Genomic DNA, 21,515 nt, shown 5'->3' with positions numbered 1-21,515 from the left:
GATCCGAATTCCTGTCTGGTAACAAAGGGTGTGCCACAGGGGTCAATTTTGGGTCCTGTCTTATTTGCCATCATTTATGAGATTATCTCTACTCTGTCTGACTGACACCCTTTTATTCTGTGTTGCGACCTCTGTTCTTTCAGTTTAAAGCTAAAAATTAAATTTCTGCAAAATATTATCAGTTTTTAATGACTAATTCATCTTAATAAAACTAAATCTGGGCCATTTTTCTGTTTTTCGGTTGTAGAAAACATGTGTCTTCGCATCTATCTTGAAGAGAAACTGGCTGCTTTAATATCACATAAAAATTCTTGAAAATTAACTATGACAACCTTTTAGAGTTTTCTCTCATATGTACATCAAGAAGATTGCTGAAGCAGTTTTCCACTCGTTTCTAGATTACAGAGAAACCATATCTAAGCTGCATCCTCTACTCTCGGTGCATTAGACTCCATCTATCATTTTTTCGTCACGTTTATTACACGAGATCATAACACTCACCATTGCATTATGTAGGATGCTTGGACTTCCCTATTGGAGCGACGTTATCACCATTGGTATTTATTTACAACGTCCTTATTGGTAAATTGCCATCCTCTATCTCATCTCTGCTGCTCTGGCACTGCAGCCCGTAATAAACACGCTCCAGTGATTGGTTGATGCTCCAGAACCCCCGAGCCAGAACTGAGTTAGGAAATACTGCCTTGGCTTTTTAGTGCAGCGATCTCATGGAATAGTCTGCAATGTCAAATAAAACTCCAAACACTTGTACCTCTCTCTAACTTCAAGGAGGCGATCATGAACTGCTCTCTACCTTCTTAGAACTGCTTACGCTGCGCCCGGGCGTTGCTCACAGTCTGGTTACTATTATTGTGTCTGACCGGCTGTACTTTTAATTAAAGGGAAACAGTGAGTTGCTGCAAAAGGGCACATATCTTCAGCCTGCCAGCCTGTATAAATGAAAGTTATCGGATAAATAATAGATCACAACTCATTACACACATACATTATTGATACTACCCAATACTACTGGTACAATATACGGTTCATACACTCAATGTGGGCTAGTTGGGGGGCCAGTTTTGGCTGTTCGTCTTCTGTCAGTCTGTCATTATAATACGCTTCCTTTGTGCACTTTATTGGTTGCTGTGTGTATTTTAAAGGAATAGTTTGACATTTTGGAAAATATACCAACTTGCTTTCCTGACAAAAGTTTGATGCCAATATTGAAACCACTCTTGTGTCTATTTGATGGAGTCTCTGCTGGTTGCCCTTTTGCAGCCGTATGGTGACGCAACGACTCCAGGAAGTAACCGCTTGTAACGACGGTGCGCCGTTACCATACTGTGTAGCAAATTATACGAGAACGCGGTAAAGATATACACAATGTTTAACTGAGGTACAGTCATTATGTACGTGTAGATATTAAAGTGAGTACACGGCAAAGGAATGAGCACACGGATTGTGAGCATTTAAAATGTTTATTTGATTAATTGTTTATGATAATATGTTGACAGAGTCGGGTGGTTCGCAGCGGGATGCGGGGCTGTCCACCTTGTCGTCCGCTGCAAACAGATGAGTATCGATGCACATTGATTAATGATTCAATTGTAGCATAGGGTAATTGTGCAGAATATATTTTCCGACTCACAAATAATGAATTGTAAGTGTGTATATATTTATATAGTATTTATTTAAGGAACTGAGGTGTGTCAATATATAGGGGTATATTTTTAGAGGTATTTTGATTTAGGTCGGTAATTGGGTGAATGGTATGATCCAGCCAATGAGAGGGTGTATATAAGTCAGACATTTTGGGTTGATGCGTTTGTTGACTGGAGGAAGATAAATAAAAGTTTCCCATGATGAAACTGCCAACAGGACTGTGCTTCTCCTCATTTTCCTCCTAGACCGTTCGGGCATTTGTAACACCGCTCCTGGCCAAGACATATGCTGTGTTTGAAATCAGATATTACATACTGCATACTGCGTCCGGCTGTAGCACAGAGCTGTTCTAATTTATTTTGCAGTATGCAACGACAGGCGCCAGTTTTGGAAAGCGGAAGTGAACAATAGCCCACCAAAGTCCAACCGCCGCTTCTTTAGCTATAGCGCCCCCTTCTGCTGGAGTGCTGCCGCTGTCCGCTCTTTTCACTGGTGTTGTGACGTTCCAGCACTTTGCATTGTGGGATACAGTAGGCGAGGCAGACTGGTCCGATGCATTCTGGAGATTTTTTTCAAATCAGATTGACATCCGGGTATTTTTGGCAAACTGCACATTTTGCTTTTGTTTACATACTGCATACTACATTTAGGCCAAATCAGTACGTACTGCTAGTGTAGTACTAAACACTTCCATAGTCCCTTTAAGACCACTACTTTCAAATGGTATACTTTAATTACATATATCATGCAAAAGAGTTGGTATAAGAGATGTTGGTTGGTACATTTTGCTACCTTAGAACTGAGCTGGGAAAGCTGTTTCTCTCTGCTCAAGTGTGTCGTGCAAAGCTAAGCTAATTAGCTGTGAGCTCCTGGTTCACACTGAAAAAAGAGCAAAAAACTGTTTATTAAACATGTCCTCCCAGTAGTTGTTTCTTACTTTACCTTGAATTTGTTCTATACTTTAGGCGACTTTGCCCTGCTTCCCTTTACATTTCTGTCTTCTCTGTTTGTTGCATATTTACTGTCATTCATTACTTTCCTCTGCAGGCTACGGGGCGCTCTCAAACTGCCTTTTCTGCAAAACTGATGAACCTCGCCTTCTGCCTTCCTTCATGTTCCAGAAAGCGCTGAGCCTACACTTCCCAGCATCCTTTGAGGCTCGGCAGCAGCTGTGCGCTCCGGCTTGCCCGCAGCAAAGTGATGATAACACGCCAAACAAGGTACAATGAGAGCGCGTTGAGTTTTTACATTTCGCCTGCTCCCTTTCGCGAGTGATGCCCAAATCTGAGGAGTAGCACGATGGCTGTCGAAGGTAAGACGCTTCATTTCCCCCTGACCTGTTTGCGATGCCATTTCCGTTTATGTCTCAATGTAAGGTAACAGACCATGTACTTATATGATGTAAGGAGGTGTTTGGTGTGCATGGCTCAACCCAGACACAGTCGGGTCAGATGTGAGTGCCTGTGATTGGGTGATGTTGCAGCCTGTGCTCTCTCCGCATTACGTGCACTGTCCTGGTCATCTCCTATTATGGCACTTGACAATTGAAATGGCACACCGCTGCCTTGGTAGCCTACAAGCTCACACACCATAAAGAGTCGTGTTAACGCGCAGCCTCTCTCTGTATATTTATTGTTTCCGTGCGCGCGCGCGGGCGCTTGGTCGTGAGCTCTGCGCTTGGAGACAAGACTGGTTAACAGGTCTGCGACTTCTTTTGCATAATCATCTCCGGTATGTCAGACTCTTTGTGTTCTCTAGAGGAAGCTGGAGCTCTTAGGCACTGAGATTTACATCAGGGACTATTGTCTGAGACATTAATTAATCTTTTGGCGATTTTGCGCCTGGTTCTTTTGTTTTGTGGCGCAACAGTGCGCCGTTTGTGCGCACAGCTTGTTCCGTCAGACCTGCCTGGTTTTGGCTGCTCATCTGGCAGCAGGTGTTGTGACATGTGGACCGGAGAAGTCACCCACATCTCCCCGTGATTGTCAGTAAACAGTCAGTTAAGTAGCTCCCTCCGGACGTGTCAGTGGCAGGCAGTGACTCGGGATGCTCGGCCAATCTCCTCACCTTATCGGAGGCATCCTGTGGATCCAGAACCCAATGAGAGGTATGTTTAAGGAAGAGGAGTACAAGGAGGAGGGGGCGTCACATCATGCGTGCAGTGGCACTTGCTGTCTTTCTCCTTCAAAGGTTTTTCCAGTTCAGTCCAGTTCAATGTGTGTTTGGCCGTGCAGGTATGACTGGTATGACGCTGTGGCGCTCCTTCATACCGACCTTAGATCAGCTGATTTATCTCTGACAGCCTTTACACGACTGTTTTCTGCCATTGAGCTGCTCTTTGACCTCCCCTGTTCCTCCTCTGAGATTTGAAGTGGGCGTTTATTGTGGAGGGCATCATCATCATTGTGTTTGCAATTCAATAAGTTGTGTCATTGATAGCACTGATTAAATGACAGGAAGAGCTGCACACAGAGCGGTTGTTCTGCAGCATGACTTCTCATATTTTCCCATGTTACAGACCCAAAAATAGACTCGTGTGAAACTGCATTCTCCTGGTTTGCAAAAATTCTTCCCAGGGTCCCCTCTCTTGGTATTTTACTGAGAATAGTGTCACAACAGCTGAGGCTTGAACCATTTGTTGTAGCTGTTATTCCTCCTCTCAGCAGGTTAGAAGTCATCAGTAAAGTAAGGTAAGAAAAACCACAAAATTGAAGTCTCCAGCCCCTGCTCTGACATCAGATGCTCCATTTCTGCTGTTTGAGCTCTAGAGGTGTCTTGTACAAGTTGTTCCCTTCTTTATGTCAGCTGACCTACAGGTGTTAAAATGTAACGGCACCTGTTTCCAAAGCTTCTGAACACGTATTAAATGATATACATCCTCCAGCCTCCCAGCACGGCCGCCTGTGTAGTTTCATTCATGCATCTCTTGAGATTCGTCTCTCAGAGCAGTAAATTTGAAGGCGAGTGCTGACGCTGCATGCAGATGCACACTTTGTCCCAGAGCTGAATGCTTTTTACCCTTTTCCCAGTTTGATTCATTTTCTTCTTCCCTTCTTTCTGCCTTTTTGCACAAGAATTAAAAAACGGGGGGTCATTATTTTATCAGCATCTCTTTGTTAGATATAATAGTTTTGTGTCCTCATCACAAAAAAAGCCTAATTATGACACTTCATCATTTTTATCTGACAGTTTTATTGAGATACAGAACGATCGCCTCCCACAACTATAGATATAAGATACTACAGAGAGTGTGATGCATCTTTGTGTCATTGTGTCATTTTTTAAAAACATGTGTTTGTTTGTTTTGTAGGGACAGAGCACGCTAATGATCATCAGTATAAAAATAGCCAGGATGTAAACATGGCGAGTTAGCAAGAATGCTAGTTTACAGCTGTATTCCCTAAGCAAGTAAGCTAACTAACTAAGCAAGACCCCTCCAGTGAAGATCCAGTGTTTAACCTTGTAAACATCTCCATGTGGTGTTCTTCATGTGCTACAAGACATATCAGGGACAACATCAGCAGTCATCTCCATGGCTGGGCTTGTCTGCTTTTAAACTGCAGTGTACCAAGGACAGGCTGAACACGTTTTCAGATTGGCAGGTTTGTGATGTCACAAACCTAAGGAGCCAATCCCGTTAATGGACGAGGTGACGCTATGCATATCATTATGTGTAACCTATGGCAACCACTCGGGCGATGAGTGAGCCAGCTGTAAGCGTCATTGTAATGTTTGCAAACTCACTACTGACGACTAACGTTAACGTTACTACTAATTACTACATTTCAAGCTAGCTAAGTTTCAACAAGTTGCCACGAAACGACGGCAGAGACCTGTTTTGTTTGGCGGCAAGACATTTGCATAGTGGGCGGGGCCTATGCACATTCTGAATTTTTTAATGAGGAAGAAGAAGGAGATGCCTTTGGAGGATTTTTAGGTAATCACATGTATTTTGCAGAAAAAAACTCAGACAATTTATTACTTCAAGCAGATCATTTTATATGTCTTAAAACGTGACTGGAGCTGGTCTTTAAACAGAAATACCACAGATAACACTAAACAAATACAAATATACAATAAACTAGTAGAAAAAACAAAATAACTGCAGAATTTAGCCTTAAAATGATGCTGCAAAAAAACCAGCATGAGTATAATCTGAGAGTTGAGCGGCTCGAGCAGCTATAAGACTGCTCAGCGCACTCGATCGTGATTCACTGACTTGTGTCATTGAGAGACATGAGTTATGAGTCACGGCCCTCTCCACTGAAGCCGCTATAACTAATACGTCTGCCAGAATTAAGGAGAAAACTTAAAAAGAACCTGCAAGTCGAACACTCAAGGTCAGATGAGGTTTTGCCGGAGCAGCCGAAACATCCTGTACAGCTTGATACTGTGAGTGAAATACAATATTTGAAATAGTGTCTCCTTGAAGAGAGCGATGATAGCGCTCTGTGTCTGGGAGAAAAGTAGAATGAAGTCAGATGAGATTCAGTGATAGAAAGTTACTGAATTCATTTACTGAAGGACTGTAGAAACACGGTTCTGGTCCTTGGACTGAACTTAAGTGTTTCCCTTTCTGCTACTGGAAAAGTTTATTTTTAGATTCTGGGATGAAAAAACAACAATGAGCTTATTACATTTACTACACGAGCATGTTTTCTTACCCTTAAAGTGATAATCTCAAAGATTGTCATGTAATTAATTCTCTTGATAAGTCACTTTCTATCGCCGAATGAGGTAACACAACGGTGATTGAGCCTATGGCCCACTGATGAAAGCCTTTGTATTTGCAGTATCACAGACGGGGTGTCTGTGGCGACTTTCACGGGAAAAAAATCCCAAGCAGTCAGTGACGTGTTTTCCATCACCCAGCAGTGGTTGGTCTGCCAGAGAGGGTAGGCGGAGCTAAGCAGCTGCTTTTCCGGTCTCTGCAAGTGTTGCGACTAAACAGTAATCTACTATGGCTGAACAAACAAAGAAAAGATCGATGACTACAGATACAGCTTCAACAATAAGTGAAAATCCAAAGAAAAAGAAACAAACTCGACGCTCAGATGAAGCAAACAGTCTAAAAAGGAAAGCGACCGTCAGCGAGGAAAATCAAGAGTTACAACCGGAGCCAACCCTGGACGTCACACAATTACCCGGGTCTTCTTTAGTCATTTGCCCCGGGTCTGAGTGCCGATTGTAACCTTTCCCATTAAGCGGGTGTTATCTGGTTTTTTGACCAGTGAGAAAGCGTCTTTAGAAGCAGCTTCACCAAAGAAACAGTTCCACTCTAAACTTCTCAGATTCAGACCCAAAATAAAAAATAATAAATAATAAAATAGATAAAAAATCAGTGTAAACTTGTAGCAGAACTTTGTTTTATCCGTTCTATCCCATCAGTCGTCTCACGACCTCTTAGATGTAGCAACACTTAACTCTATGTTAGACTGGTCACACTGATGCAGGACATTTCTTCACAGAATAGATATTGTTACTTTTTATACATGAAATCAATTTTACTTCAAATGTTTTTACTTTAATGGAATTTTGAAGACTTTTAATAGTAATGACTGATATGGTTACTATGGTTACTTTTACTTGGGTAATGTCATTTTATTTTGGAACAGCTTCTCAGATGCAAACATGACATTCATCATGATACAGTTTCTCATTATAAGCCGAACACTCGAATGGTTTCTGATGTTTTTATGAACATAAAGCTCTAATATTTGTTAGTTTTAGACGTGTTAGAAATAAAAAAAACAGACTAAATAAAAGTAACAGTTACATGCAGCTCTGTTAATTTGCCATGTAAGCATGTCAAATATCCTTTTTCTGCTTTGTTTCCATCAGCTTGCCTCGAAGATATCACCCTCTAATTGCTTTGCATGCTGCATGTTATCACCATTCTTAACTTTGCCACAGTTAGCTAAAAAGTCCTGCATCTAATTAAGTCTGCTGTTGTTTATTCTCCCCGCGGCTCAGGCGAAGCTGTCCCCCCGCGGCTCGGACGAAGCTCTCCGCAGCTCCTTCGCGTCTTGTTTTCAGATGTGACGTTTGAAAGGAATCACAACAGCCCTGCAGTGTCACTGTTTTCTGTTCCACTGCTCCGGCAACCCCTCTAAGACACAGAATATAGGTCAAGTATTTAAGAATTTATAACACATGAGAAGACAATAAGCTCTTTGAGAAAGTAGCACTTTGGAGTGTGCCTCGCTGCAGTTGAGCTGTCTTTTTGGAAGGCACTCTCTTTAAGCCGTGTTTGGCAAAAGCACTCAACACATCTCTGCAACTTATACCTGGCAAGTGGTTTAATATATACTGTAGAGAATCAGCTTCTATCGCTGCTTATAGTTTAAATTCTACAACATGATGTGATTGTTTGTGCAAGCATCAAAACTTCTGTACCTGCGAGAGGAAGAAGGGAGGATAGTTACATCATGAGCATGTCGGACAGTAAACCTGGCGCCCTCTTAGAGCCAGAAACCCCCTTAAAACTCATGTGCACGTTAGTTGTTCACATGCACTAATGCTTAGAAATCACAACTAATCACAGATACAATTACAGATTCATATCGCCTTTAATGGTGCTAATTAGGCACAGTGGTTGCACTCGGTGCTTGACAAAGACTCCTGTTGATGAAGCCTTACATCACTCTGCCTTAAGGCTTAAGCGCGGTTGGAGACGTTGTTGTTTTCTCTTAAGAGCTCATGTGGACAAAATAATGTCAAGGATCATACTAGAAAAGAAACTGGTTTCATGAAGTCAAAAGAGAAGGTGAAGCAAAGAGCCAGCGTTCATAGAGGGAGGCTGCAAAATCATTTAATAATGGGGATCAGCTCAGTTTTGTAGAGCAGGCGCCCTGTGTACAGAGGCTACAGTCCTCGACGCACTGATCGCAGGCTCGACTCTCGGTCTGCCGATCATTTGGTGCACGTCATCCCCTCACTCTCTCCTCCCCATGTTTCGCTGTCCTATAAAATAAAGCCAAAAATTCATAATAAAATAATAATGGGGATAAGGGAGGGCACTTTCAGACATCATTTATGGAGCAGAATTTAAGCTTTTATACATCTGAATGTGAAGATGGACCGAATGCCACAAATGCTTCATCCTGGTCAACATACTGAAAGTTGTAACCTTGAAGATCTCAGTTTCGTTCTCTTTGGCGGCACCTATAGCAATAAACGGTAATTGTGGGAGCACACTTCCCAGATATCGAGACAGTGTTGCATGTGTGACGTCCACGGATGGCTCCAGATTTTCCTCGCTGACGGTGGCTTTCCTTTTTAGACTGCTTGCCTTCATCTGAGCGTCCAATTGCTTCTTTTTCTTTGGATTTTCACTTATTTTTGAAGTTGTATCTGTAGTCATCGATCTTTTCTTTGTTTGTTCAGCCATAGTAGATTACTGTTTACTCGCAACACTTGCAGAGATCGGAAAAGCAGCCGCTTAGCTCCGCCTAAGGCAGACCAACCACTGCTGGCTGATGGAAGACACGTCACTAGCTGGGCGCCGCTTGGGATTTTTTCCACAGACACCCTGTGTGTAATTCTGCAAATGCCAAGGCTTTCATCAGTGGGCCATAGGCTCATTCACCATCGTGTTACCTCATTGGGCGACAGTTAGTGACTTAACAGACATTTATTTAAATGAAAATCTTCAAGATTATTACTTCAACATGCACTCTGATACACCAGTGTAGGTTACTAACTTCATGGGTATCATATAGAGCATTTAACATGGCCACTAAGTAAACGAACACGGTGTCTATGAAGAAAAGTGTTTTCAGTTGCACTTCCGTCTGAAACAAGAGGTGGTACAGTGTCCAAAAGATGTTGCTGCGTATGAACCGGAGCTTTGTCGTACTCGTTGCTATCGTTGTTTTGTGCAGAAGTGAATCCAAAAGGAAGTGGTCACCTTTTCTCTTTGTTTAATGCGATAATGCTCAGACCACTGCTGACACTCGTGTGAGGATTTTTTGGTTACATACTCGAACATGTATCAACATGTGAAATGAAATCCGTAGCGTGAAGTACCTGATGACCTGTGTGGACCTACTGAGGTAGGAAAGGTGCGACAAGAGGGGAGGTTTAGGGCCCACTTTAGCCTGCATTCAGACCAACAAGCTTCCTCATCAGCTTAAATATGTACCATCACGTTGGCACTACATGGATTCTGACATGGGTGGAATGTTCACGAGGCCTTGTTTAATTTCTCCCAACGGCACAATCCAGAGTCATCCGTCAGCGCGCTGCAAGGGAACACAATGCAAGCGGATAACCTTGCTGCATAAAGAGTGTAGCATTATGTTAATTCTTGTGTTTACTCTGAAAATGTCAGGACGCAGGGAGCACATTATTCCTGCTGTGATAACTTCCCAGAGTTGCCTCACAGGCAAATTAACTGTGGTGCTTTATTTTTGCACCTGAGCCACCTTCAAACCGGACTAATCCGTTCATTTTTCACCCGCCTATTGGTACTTGTAGCAACATACCCCCTATAACAGGCCCCCTTTTTTTATAACACAGTCCTTTTGTAGATTCTGTCTTGGATGGACAGTTGAAGAGAGAAACTAAAGAGAGATGCAACAAAGATCTCTTATGGAGTCAGACAGGACAGTTGTGGCTATATGGCGTCTTAGCCACCGGTCACCAGCTCTAAGTCGTGTCATATTAGGCTGAATATGGAAGGCCACATGACTTCAGGACAATAAAGACGAGCTAGCTTTCATAAAAGCCCTCATAAACATTGTGTATATGCGTGTAGCCATGTGGACGCCGCGTCCACCACAGCAGTGTTTACCCCCGTGGCAGAGGTTGTTCATTTCACTCCTCCTCTCCTTCCTCCGCACGTCGAGCCTCCTTGATGTGTCCTGCCCTCCTCGGCCTCCCTGCGCAACCATTCAGAAAACTCGCTTCGTATCCGTCCCCGGGATCCAGCCCAGGAATTAGTAGAATAAACATGTTTGTTTTAGGAGGTGGAACAGGATTACGTCTGTAGTGAGGTAAATCGGGAGTAGCTACCGTGAAGGAGCATCTTCTTCCCCAAGCCTCACTCAGCGGGATGTGGGATTAAGACGGCTGACGATTGAGCAAATGTCAGAGGAGAGCGTTGTTGTGTAATCGTCCCTTGGGTGGACCTATAGCCATCTTTGATGTACCACACTAAAGTGCTGCTGCCAGGAATATAGAATGAGAGCTAAGCAGAAAATGAAAATGGGGGGGAAAGTAGCGGGGAACACAGAGTTGTCCAGCGTTCACATTTTAGACTCTTGCCAAAGGATTTGGAGAAACTTTCATCATCTTCCTCGTACCTGGAGAGAATCTGTCCAACAAAGGTCAGGAGGTTAGTCATTACAGCTCTATTGGATCCGTCTCCGGCCTGAGAGCGGCAGCTGGCTCAGCTTGCATCACCCTGTCTGACTGTCAGCGTTAGAGGAAAGAGTCCACAGGAAGGACCAGCCAATAGATCAGCTGCTCTGGTGGATAAACCTGACAGGCACTTTGTTCTCAAGCGACTCTGTGGGAAGTGTGTGGGGATGGAGTTCTACAGTTCCACTAAAATACCAAAGAGGTGGAAACAGAGGCAACTAATCAAAACCATAGAGCCGCACATCCAATGTTAAGCATATCACATAAATCATAACCTTTGTCACGTCGGCTATTCCTCTCGTTTGACATGGTACTATATAAAATAAGTCAATCTCAAACAAATAGATTCTCTCACAGCTAACATTTTGCTGGTTTTTCATGTCTTCTGTGATTGTAAACTGAACACCGCTTTGTTTTTTGTTCAAATGAAGACAATCTCTTCCCCTTTGGCTCATGGAAAAAGTATTTTTTCACTATTTCACAACATTTTCGACACTAAATTTGCTCAATCAAGAAGGAATATGTTGATATTTGACTCGAGTCAGACTCAAGTGGCAAGTTTGAGGACTTGAGACTTGCTTGACTAACATTGACAAAAGACTCGACTTGACTTTGACTTGGCATTAATGACTGGAGACACATGACTCGTAAGGGGACTTGACTTACCTTAACTAAGGACTCGACTTGACTTGACGTAACCTGTGACTTGACTTGCCCAAGAACAAAATGACTCGAGACTCGCTTGAGACTCGAGCAAAGATAACTCGGTCACAACACTGCTTATAGATATGACTCGACTTGCTTGATTCTCACCACAGTGCCTTAGGACTTGCTTGTGACTTGCACATGTGTGACTTACTCCCACCTCTGGCTAGTAGACAGTTAGCCTAGCATATTGCAAAGCAATGAAATGGGGAACTGCTTAAAAATAAACCCTAAACCCGGCTTATTTTGTTACCTTATGGCAGAGCGTGGCTAGCTGTTTCCCAGGGTCTAGTCTTTATGCTAGCTAGCTAGCTAAGCTCACTGCCTGCGTGCTTTAGCTTCATATTTAGCACACAAACATGATGGTGGTGTCTAACTACTCATCTTATTTTCAACAAGAAAGTTAATAATCATATTTCCTAAAATGCCTTGGGAAATTACTCCTCATTCATCAGTGGAGAAAGATAGTAGCCTGCTGCTAACGCTCACAGAAGGGTCGGTAAAAGCTGGTTTCATGTAATTGTTACAAATTCAACCTCATGTAGTTCAAAGCAGAAATACATAATTCAGATGTTCATAAAGTTAGATTACATAACCACAGATCAGAATGTTGAGCACAGCCCAGTGGAGAAGATGTTGGGAATTGTAGTTATTTCCATATTCATGTCACACCTGCTCACGCCGTGTGAAAGTGTCACCTGTAGCCTCGGGATGCTAATGCTACGTTTCAATCCACTTGAAATGTAAGCCGAGCGCTTTCGAGGATGAAAAGCTGTAGATTAGATCTGATGAATATGCAGTTTGGTGAAGGCTTTACGGTGAGGAAAGTGCAGATTTACAGTGTCTTTGTTTTATGCTAATTCCCAGCGGTACCTGACCTCTGTTTCTGACTTTTTTTTTAATGCACTGCAACATTAACTCAGTTGACAGCGCGGGTCCTTGTCTGTGTCATCAAACAGGGCAGAACAAAATCTACTGTACACAGTGGCTTTATCGACCTTCCTGAAAAGTATGAGCATCAGGCAGATTGAACTCAAGGGAAGAGATAAATACTGCTGAATGTTCCCGTCATTCATCGACCGTTTCACCATTGTATACCACTTCCTGCCTTTTGTGCAGCTCGCTTCTCTCGCTAATGACGACCTTTGTGCCTTTTTGTGAATATTCTGCAGCATTTGGCACCCTGTTGTGCGCAGAAACTTGGCTGCGTGTCAGCCCCGGCTCCCTGATGACCGTGAGGTTCTCCGGGGCTCCGTTCTGCTGACTGATTGAAGCTGCAGATCTGAGGCGGGTTGTGTGTCACTGAGTGGGCACAGATGGAGGGAGTCGATGTCAGGTGGAGACGCTCATTATGTGGCTTGGTGAAGCAGAGTCTTTTTGGCATCTCGTTTGGAAAACAAACAGGATTTATATTTAGTCAGCAATTATGCTTATACAATCTGTATATTGGTCCTATGAGGGGCTTACAGTTGTGAAGCCAGGCCTTCAAAGGAAGCCATTTTTTAATCGTCTAACTTTAAGAAGTGCTATATATAGAAAACAAGCAAAACTCCACACACACAAAAACCAACCCAACTGTGATTGGTTGCACCATAAACGTGTTATTAGAAGTGGTGGCAGCAGAGCAAATTACAATGCTGCTAATTTAATTAGGCACTTAGGAAGAAAAACAATGCAGGAGGTTTGATGAGCTCTCAGCGGCTCAGATGATATCTGCACAGAGGCAGCAAACACGAGCCGATGTTTGTTTTCCCGGTTAGTAAGATCGCATGTCAGATTGGAGCTTTAACATCAGAGCATTAGTCCCCATATTGTCCGTGTACTGAGTATATTCTCTGTGAAACAGAGTCATCGAGGACCTTAATAGCAAATGCATAACTCAGAGGCCAAAAGTTACCTCAAAAGCAGAGTTTACTGTGTCAAATAAAATCTGACAGGCCCTCAGCAGAGGCAGCCAGAACAAAAAGGGCAAGGCAGGCGGGCAGGCAGGAAGTCCTCAACGACACGCAAAAGGTCACGACAAGTCAGGCAGCCAGGTACAAGACAAGCCGCACTGCTAACGCTGAGTGGCCTATCGACAATCTGGCAGAAAAAGGAGCTGGTTCATTTAGACACAATCCAAATGGTGGTGCAGACTCAGACTCAGGGAGAGTTCACTTGGAAGTTTCCCCTTTCTTCACAGCAAAATGGATGTTTGTGATTTTTAACATATTTTTTTGTTTAATGAGGTTTAATGTTGCACAAACAGCAAATACACATGCTGATAATTTGGATTTGATGGTGATAACTTGCAAAGCTTTTCATTCACCTGTAAAACATTGTTTAATGTATGTTATAGGCCTGATATTAGCAGTGTTAAGCAGCTCATGGAGAGTAAACACTCCATCTCTTATAGTTCCACTACCAACTAAATTTCGGCATGAATAATAAAAGATTTAAAACTACTTTTTAGACCTTTTAGTTATTTCACAATTCCACCTGTTCTGCTTAAATCAGCTGCTGAAGAGTCCAAATCCGACTGCTGTTCGCTAACGTTCCCATTACATGTTATGTCTGACATCATCTCAGGTAAACCCTACATTTCAAAGTAGCTTAGCATAATTTACAGTTAAAAAAACTCCTCGTTTTTCTCACACTGGTGCTCTTTGCCGGAACCAACTCAGTCAGCTCTGTCCCTTTACGAAACCCCGCCCCTACAAGCCTGCTTTCTTCTGATTGGCCAGCTCTCTGAAGCCTGCTGAGGCTGCACTTTGTGACGTCACAAAGTGCAGCGTGTAGAAAAAAACTGTGTGAAACCTGGCGTTCACAGCAGCCTGCAGACTGAGCTGAGAAGCCTGGGGATTACTCCAACATACTTTCACCTACAGATTTGAAACTTCACCCACGTTTAGTTTGGACATCCAACACTGTAACATTATATCTATGTCTTAAAATGTTAAACGGCATAATACCCGTTCTTTAAAAATTGCCATTGACATCAAAGTCTGAAGGGTGGGCAGTCGGATTCAACCGTACTGTACTTAGGAGGAGAAGAGGGGTCAGGTGATTGTGGTAAGAAGAGGCATTGCAGGGTAGGGGGTGTAAAAGCAGGCTGTGGATTGACAGCAGAGTTGGTGGTAGACGGACAAACACGGAACTGATTATCTGTTATCATTGCTGGCTTTGAGATACTAGACCTGATCCTGTTTATTGAACTTACATTGTAAATCCATAAGTGTGACTGCTAGCTGAGAATATAACAAATACTGGTGTGATGCGAGGTGATGCGAGGTGATGCATGGTTGTTGTTGCAGCTGACGTGGCTGATGCAAACTCTGCAGCAGCTTCAAAGGACTTATCAAACTATCGTACTCATCCCAGAGAAATCCTAAACTTTTCACTTCACCTGCAGAAGCTCCTTTTGTGGTCGTCAAGTCGAGGAAGTTTGCGTCTCTTATCAAATATTTATAGTAGATACTCGGCTCTAAATTAAGACTATCTATTTTTGTCGTCCCTTTCTGCTGTCTGCCTTTGAAGCAGGGAACAGCTTTGTGCCTGAGATACATGCTTCACGGCAAGCCAAAGTGAACAGCAGTTATATTTAGCTCATATGTGTTTGTGCCGTAAAGTGGGTCATTTCACTCGTTTTCTTCCTGGCTCTGTCTCTCCGACTCATTTTTTTTCTGCCTTTCCCATTCTCACTTTTTATCCCTCTCTACAACTTTTCCTTTTCATCCTTTCCTACTTCATCTCTCACCCTTCTTTTTTTTTTTATCCTCCCTTTGCTCTCCTCTGCTGAGAAATGTTCAAAGCTGAGCCCATCTGTGCCTGCTTGACACAGGAAGGACCAACCAATCACGACTGAGCCAGCCCCCGGGGTTGGAGTAGGGCAGGCTGTGAAGTTTGAGCACTGTTAACTTCTGATAGGATGTCAGGGTGAATTAAGAGTTCTACAGAGAGTCTAGCTAGCAGGAAAACTTGTTACATGACTTCACTGTGATAGTTAGCCACGCAGTCAATCCTCTTTGTCTCAGCAGCAGACACACAGGCTAAGCGAGTGAGCGTACAAGAGGTACATAATGAATAAACAACAAAGCCAAAAGTAGTACCGTTCAATAACAATACTGTAAATCGTTGAGTCAGTCTACGGATTCGCTTTTGTGTTAGCGCCGCAAAAAATAGACCTGTTTGTTTCTCTCCAAAACAGTAACCCACACAGCAGGCATGATATATTTCAAATAGCTTGATTATTTATATTTACTACTACTACTTTGAAACTCATTACTGCTACTGCTTAAGAGCGACCTAGAAGGAAGGTAAAATATAATGTGCCACCAGGAAACAGAAAAGGAAGGGGCAACAGGAAAGTGCTAGCGGAGATTTGACTTTAAAAGCTAGCTAGCTAAGTGTTTCCCAACCAACATTTTAGGGCTGTATTTTTTATATTTAAGGTTAATATAGTAAAAAAAAACAACAGTAAAAATACAAAAAATACTACAACACTCATCAGCGATCATTCAGGAAGTGTATCGAGTGGAGGCACTAATATTAGCCTAGCTTGTTTTTAGCAGCTCTGCTTGTTATTATCTTAGGCTTTACTGCAGTGTATTAAGCAAGGCCATATCCATACGTACAGTGGTGTGCTCAGCCGGGACACAACACTAATTGGAAAATTAGTTGGCCTCCGCACACTTCCAAGTTGCCCCATGACACACAGCGTTAAATAATAATACTAACATTTTTTCCACTGGCATTGGAAGTGATACTTGGTATCGACCAGCAATCAAGTCTAGGGTATTGGTATTGGAATTGGTATTGGGAAGGAAAAAATGGATCATATCACACATTATCAAACGCATTAATAAAATGCCACACTTTTTTTTCCTTTTCTTTATTCGCAGTCAGTTCAGAGCGCTGAAGTTCTTATGTGAGCAGTGTTTCCACTACATACATTTTGCAGCAAAATTATTGCCACCGCTGCTTCAGATTTCTATAACGTGTCCTGAAGTTGCATTAAACGACTGCGCGGAGATTTCCGCTCAAAATAAACGGTCGTTCCTCGTTGAGGAAGAGCACTGAAGCAGTGACAGGAGTCACAGGACGTCAATGACAAGTGAAGTCGTGGCAACCAAATAAACAACAGCAGGACCAGTTTACTCCTCACAGTGTTCTAACGGCAAAAGAAGTCCGACATCGGACGCTCTCTGTCCGCACACAATCATATGCAGTTCTGTTACGCAATGTAAACAATCCTATTGTGTATCTCCGTATGTCCCTGTTGTAAATACATTGATTGTTACTGTTTATAAAGCTTATAAAAGGTGCAGATGTTATTTGGTAGCGATCGATCGATCGTTTTGATCGCTACGTCATTATTAACATCCCCGTGCACGCGCGACTCACAAGCTGTTTTGAATTGTGAGACAAGATACTGGAACGTTTGTAACTTAATAAAACAGACTGCTGATGAAGACAGTCAACAGAGCAGACAGAGAGACGGATAGAGGGGGGCGGGGCCAGCAGCTGTGCAGAGAGCAGAGGTACAGGTGTGTTGGGAGACTGAAGCAAAGCAAAGTGAACAGATTAAAGTAGATTGTAACCATCTAGAAAGAGGGTAATCCAGACTGAGTAAGTCTACCTGTAATTAGCCTGTAATTAATTTTAGTAGTTTGGGCAAGGTGGGCCTTTCTGTGTGGAGTTCACATGTTCTCCTCGTGCATGTGTGGGTTCCCTCCGGGGTCTCCGGCTTCCTCCCACAGTCCAAAGACATGCTTGTAAGGTTTATGGTGACTCTAAATTGCCCATAGGTGTGGGTGTGAGTGCGAAATGTTGTCTGTCTCTATGTGTCGGCCCTGTGATTGACTGGCGACCAGTCCAGGGTGTAACCCCACCCTTCGCCCAATGACAGCTGGGATAGGCTCCAGCCCCCCGCGACCCTGAACAGGATGAGCGGTATAGACAATGGATGGATGGATGTTCAGTCATAAGAGTTTTCATATTGGTTTATATCAGAAAAGATATATGCCGATACAGATATATCTTTGACAGACCCTTAATAGTTTGATAATATCGGCCCACAGATATATCGGTCTAATATAATCACTGAATATTAGCTCAGCCCGATCATTTGTGTTTCACTCCGAGCTGTTTGAACTTTTAGCCCACTAATTAAGTCAACGCACTCATTCAAATTTCTGCTTTTAAATCCAAAAACAACAGAGTTGACCCACTGAATGTTGTGTTTATTAAACGTTACCCGAGATCACCCGTGCAGAGCCACCTCATACATTTTAATGTGGCAGGAAAAGCCTTAAACTGCAGGTCTATTAATTACTCACGGATCCTTTGGGGTAACAGGCCGATGCCCTACTTACTTCAGCGTTTGAAACAGAAGCACCTAAAGCGTGAGCAGCGTGAAGTGGAATACCTGCTTAGCTTACATAACTACTGTATGTGCGATTATTCCTCTGAAAGCAGCAACACAATTTCTGTCCAACACTTCAAATCTGTAGACTGCTGCAGAGCAGGAAGCACTCACATTTTTACACAGGCTTTCTGTCTGATCAGAGCAGACCATTAACGTGTTTAATTCTGCCCGTTTTATGCAGCTCAGCTTAATCTCAAGGACGATTGCTGAGGTGCCATTGAGCAGCACAATTAACTCTTCATCGCTCCTATGAAGCTGCTCAATAGCCCACACAAGAAGAATGTAATGGTTGCTTCAGGCTAGGGAAAAGGGAACAGCATGGATGTAATAATGCAGAAAGGGATTATAACCTCTACCAAGACAATTATGTTTTTATTAGGGATGCACGATATTATTGGCGCGTTATTGGTATCTGCAGACAATGGTTTGAAAATGAGTCGTATCTGCCGATATTTTCTGCCGATATTTTCCGCTGATAAAACATTTTACCTAAATGCTCGATGATTCCCCAAAAAAAGAAAAGAAAATGTTAAAAACAAATAACAAATAAACATTTTGTACATAACTTAAGTTTAAGTACTTTTCTTATATTTCCCAGTGAATGTGTACATTTTAAAAAGCACTGTATTATGTTATTTCTCAAATTATGTTATTTTATCAAAATCGGCAATCTGCAAAAAGAGTTGGAAAATATCGGTATATCAGATATCGGCAAAAAATCCAATATCTTGCATCCCTACTTTTTATGTTGTTTGCATGTGTATGTGTTAGGCAGGATTACAGAAAAACCATCGGCTATATTTGCATGAAACTCAGTGGAAGCAGGTAGAATGGTCCAAGAAAAAATCCATTAAAATTTGGAGCTGATCTGACTCACAAATAAGCAGCAACACCAACCACATTGTAGCACTGGTGTCTCAATTCTGAGGCACAAAATGTTCTTGTGAACCTACAGTTGTTTTTTTTTACCAACTCTTGTATTAAGCATAATTGCTCATTTTATTTTAGAGTAATGTTTTTTTGTTTTTGTTTATATTAATTAAATATTTACATTCTGGTAGTCAAAGATGGCCGTCATGATGATGCGTTAGCTAGGCACGTATTTTGAAAAAAGAAATACCCCAAATTCTCAAATAACAGCAGGTAGTCAAATAAAAGCCGGCTCTCTATAAATACCGACGTGGTCGGCACGAACAAATAAAGGCCATCCCCAAACACAGGCCGGTAAAATAACTAAAAAAAGAGAGAAGAGAACATTACTATCGAACACTTTAACATTAATGTAAATAAACAGCCAACAATAGAAAGCAAGTACAATTTCAAGCGCATTTATTGAACAACCTTAACAGGCCCTTCAATTAATGTTTTAACATTCCGTTGTCAAACGTCACAGCGGTAGCGGACTGTATGGACTTCTGTTCTGTGTTGCTTGACACGTAACTCACATGTTTTCCACTCTTGTAGCTGCTGTCCGCCGTGATGGTGGCTTGTACTCCGGCTCAACAAATGCCATCAGCTCACAGAAGCCTTCTCCTTCCACAGCACTTAATGGGAGCAAATCTCCAGTCACCATGTTCGATATTAACAGGCTAATCTTCTCCGCTCTGGAGAAGAACGACGTGTGCTAACAGGGCTAGCAAATGTTTGCTAGCACAAGTTTAACACCACATATCTTGCACAGTATCCAGGCATCACTTTTCCGGTCAAGGCTGACATGGTGCATGCAACTGAGATAAACTACTTAAGCCGAAAACAACGCATGAGCAGGTGCGCGAGTAGTATAACGTTGCTCGAATAATGACGTCAACAACAAGTACTCGAGTATTCGTTCCCATCCCTGGTTGAGGCTGCACGCTATGTTCTTCATTCTTAATTTGAAGAATAAAATGTCACAAAATCAAATTTTTGTTTCCAGCAAAAGAAGCCAACCTTCAAATGTTCTCTCACAGAAACAGCCTTGTAAGAACTTGGCCTGTAAAACAAGGTTAAAGCAATCGTTTTGATTCAAATTAGCAATGATCATTAAAACATAATTAAAACAAGATTACAGATCTTTACAGCCATTAGGTGCTGACTTTCAGCACTTACGGCACACAGTTTTTGAGACTCGTTTCTGTCCAAGTATAATAGATCACACCCAAACCACATTGAGATTAAATACCCGGACAGTGTACTCGACTCAATTTAAGACTCCATGAGAGACTTTTGTTCTGAAGAGCTTATAAAAGGCAAATTTAATCTGACTGAGCAGCGAGCTCTTCCTACAGGCTCCTGTCCAAAACATCCTCTACTGCCGGCACTTCTCTCTCTCTCTCTCTCTGTCTCGATCTGCCCTTCAAAGATATTCTAATTAGTACTTTTGTAAGCGTTTAACAGCGATCTGACTGAGTCCTCTGTCCCCCACTCATGGAGACACCCTCTCCAGGGTCCTCGGGGTAGAGAGATGAGCAGACGCACTCTCCTCCTCACACATTCACACACTCTTCACACATTTAGCCTAATTTGGAGCGCAGTGGAATGACTCAATCGACACCCCATGTAGACCTGGAAGGTTTTTGTCACTTTGTCAGAGGAGTCGGGGTGAGAATCAGCAATGCATGCGGCGTTAGGAAGGCGTTTTTGTGTTCATGGATGGTTGTGTAAATGGTTGTGGATGCATGCAAATGTGTGCATATGTGTAATCATGAGTGTGTGCGACCTGATTGGAGAGGGATGACAGATGGAGGAAGCTGACCAGCTTTGTGAAAAATATGTGCAATCATTCCTGCGCTGCCTGGTTATTTTCAGTGCCGGGACTGATTTGTGATTCAGCTCCGAGCCGCTGTTAACATATAAAAAGAGTAGCAGCTGCGTGCATGACTGAAATGTCATTTCGCTGAGATCCTTCCAGTTTCTGTGCCAGACCACCTCTTCAAACTCCCGAGAGCGTCTGTTGGCACGGCTCGGTTTTTTGGAATAAACGCGCCCACGTCCTTCCTGTCCCGTGTACATGCCTATTAACCAACTGTGATTAGCTTTATTTTGCTAAACATCCCGGAGGCTAAATGCAAAAAAAAAAAAGAGCAGAGGTCTCATAGCTGCAGTGCAGAGTTGCTCTAATCTCCTCAGTCATCTGGCCTGGCTTACCCCGGCCCCTGTCTCCAGGCTTTGTTTCTGGGTCATACAGTTGATTCTGTTCACAAACAATTCATTCTGCTCCACTTTGAGAGTCGGCCAAAGAGAAGGAGATCGCTGTGAGCCTGAGCGCCCACACAGAACAAACTTCACTTTTGATTATGGACCCACTACTGGTTTCACTTTGAACCGCCTCGGCCTGTGAAACGCGAAGGCTTCACCCACTGCCCCAGTTTAAACCATGAATTATCTTTTGGTCTCA

At 42.8% G+C, this 21,515-nt stretch overlaps 1 protein-coding gene across 2 annotated transcripts in view; it reads left to right on the top strand.

The window, feature by feature from the left end:
• Nucleotides 1-2,891: 2,891 nt before the first annotated feature.
• The window catches only part of samd12 (sterile alpha motif domain containing 12), a 129,562-nt gene continuing 110,938 nt past the window's right edge, over nt 2,892-21,515 (top strand). Inside the window, exon 1 of one of the 2 annotated variants that reach the window (XM_069681655.1) lies at nt 2,892-2,977. In XM_069681655.1, coding sequence (XP_069537756.1) covers nt 2,965-2,977 — 13 coding nt within the window. In that variant the 5' untranslated portion in view covers nt 2,892-2,964. Of the gene's footprint in view, nt 2,978-3,687; nt 3,773-21,515 lie in introns of those variants that run through there. The other variant, XM_069681654.1, reaches the window with a different exon arrangement.

This window comes from Semicossyphus pulcher, unplaced genomic scaffold, assembly GCF_022749685.1.
Source record: "Semicossyphus pulcher isolate SPU_LCO1_2020_fin unplaced genomic scaffold, fSemPul1.0.p SCAF_5, whole genome shotgun sequence".
NCBI classification, from domain to species: Eukaryota; Metazoa; Chordata; class Actinopteri; order Labriformes; family Labridae; genus Semicossyphus; species Semicossyphus pulcher.
Note: the sequence above shows the minus strand (reverse complement) of the source record. Positions and strands in the feature narration are given on the sequence as shown.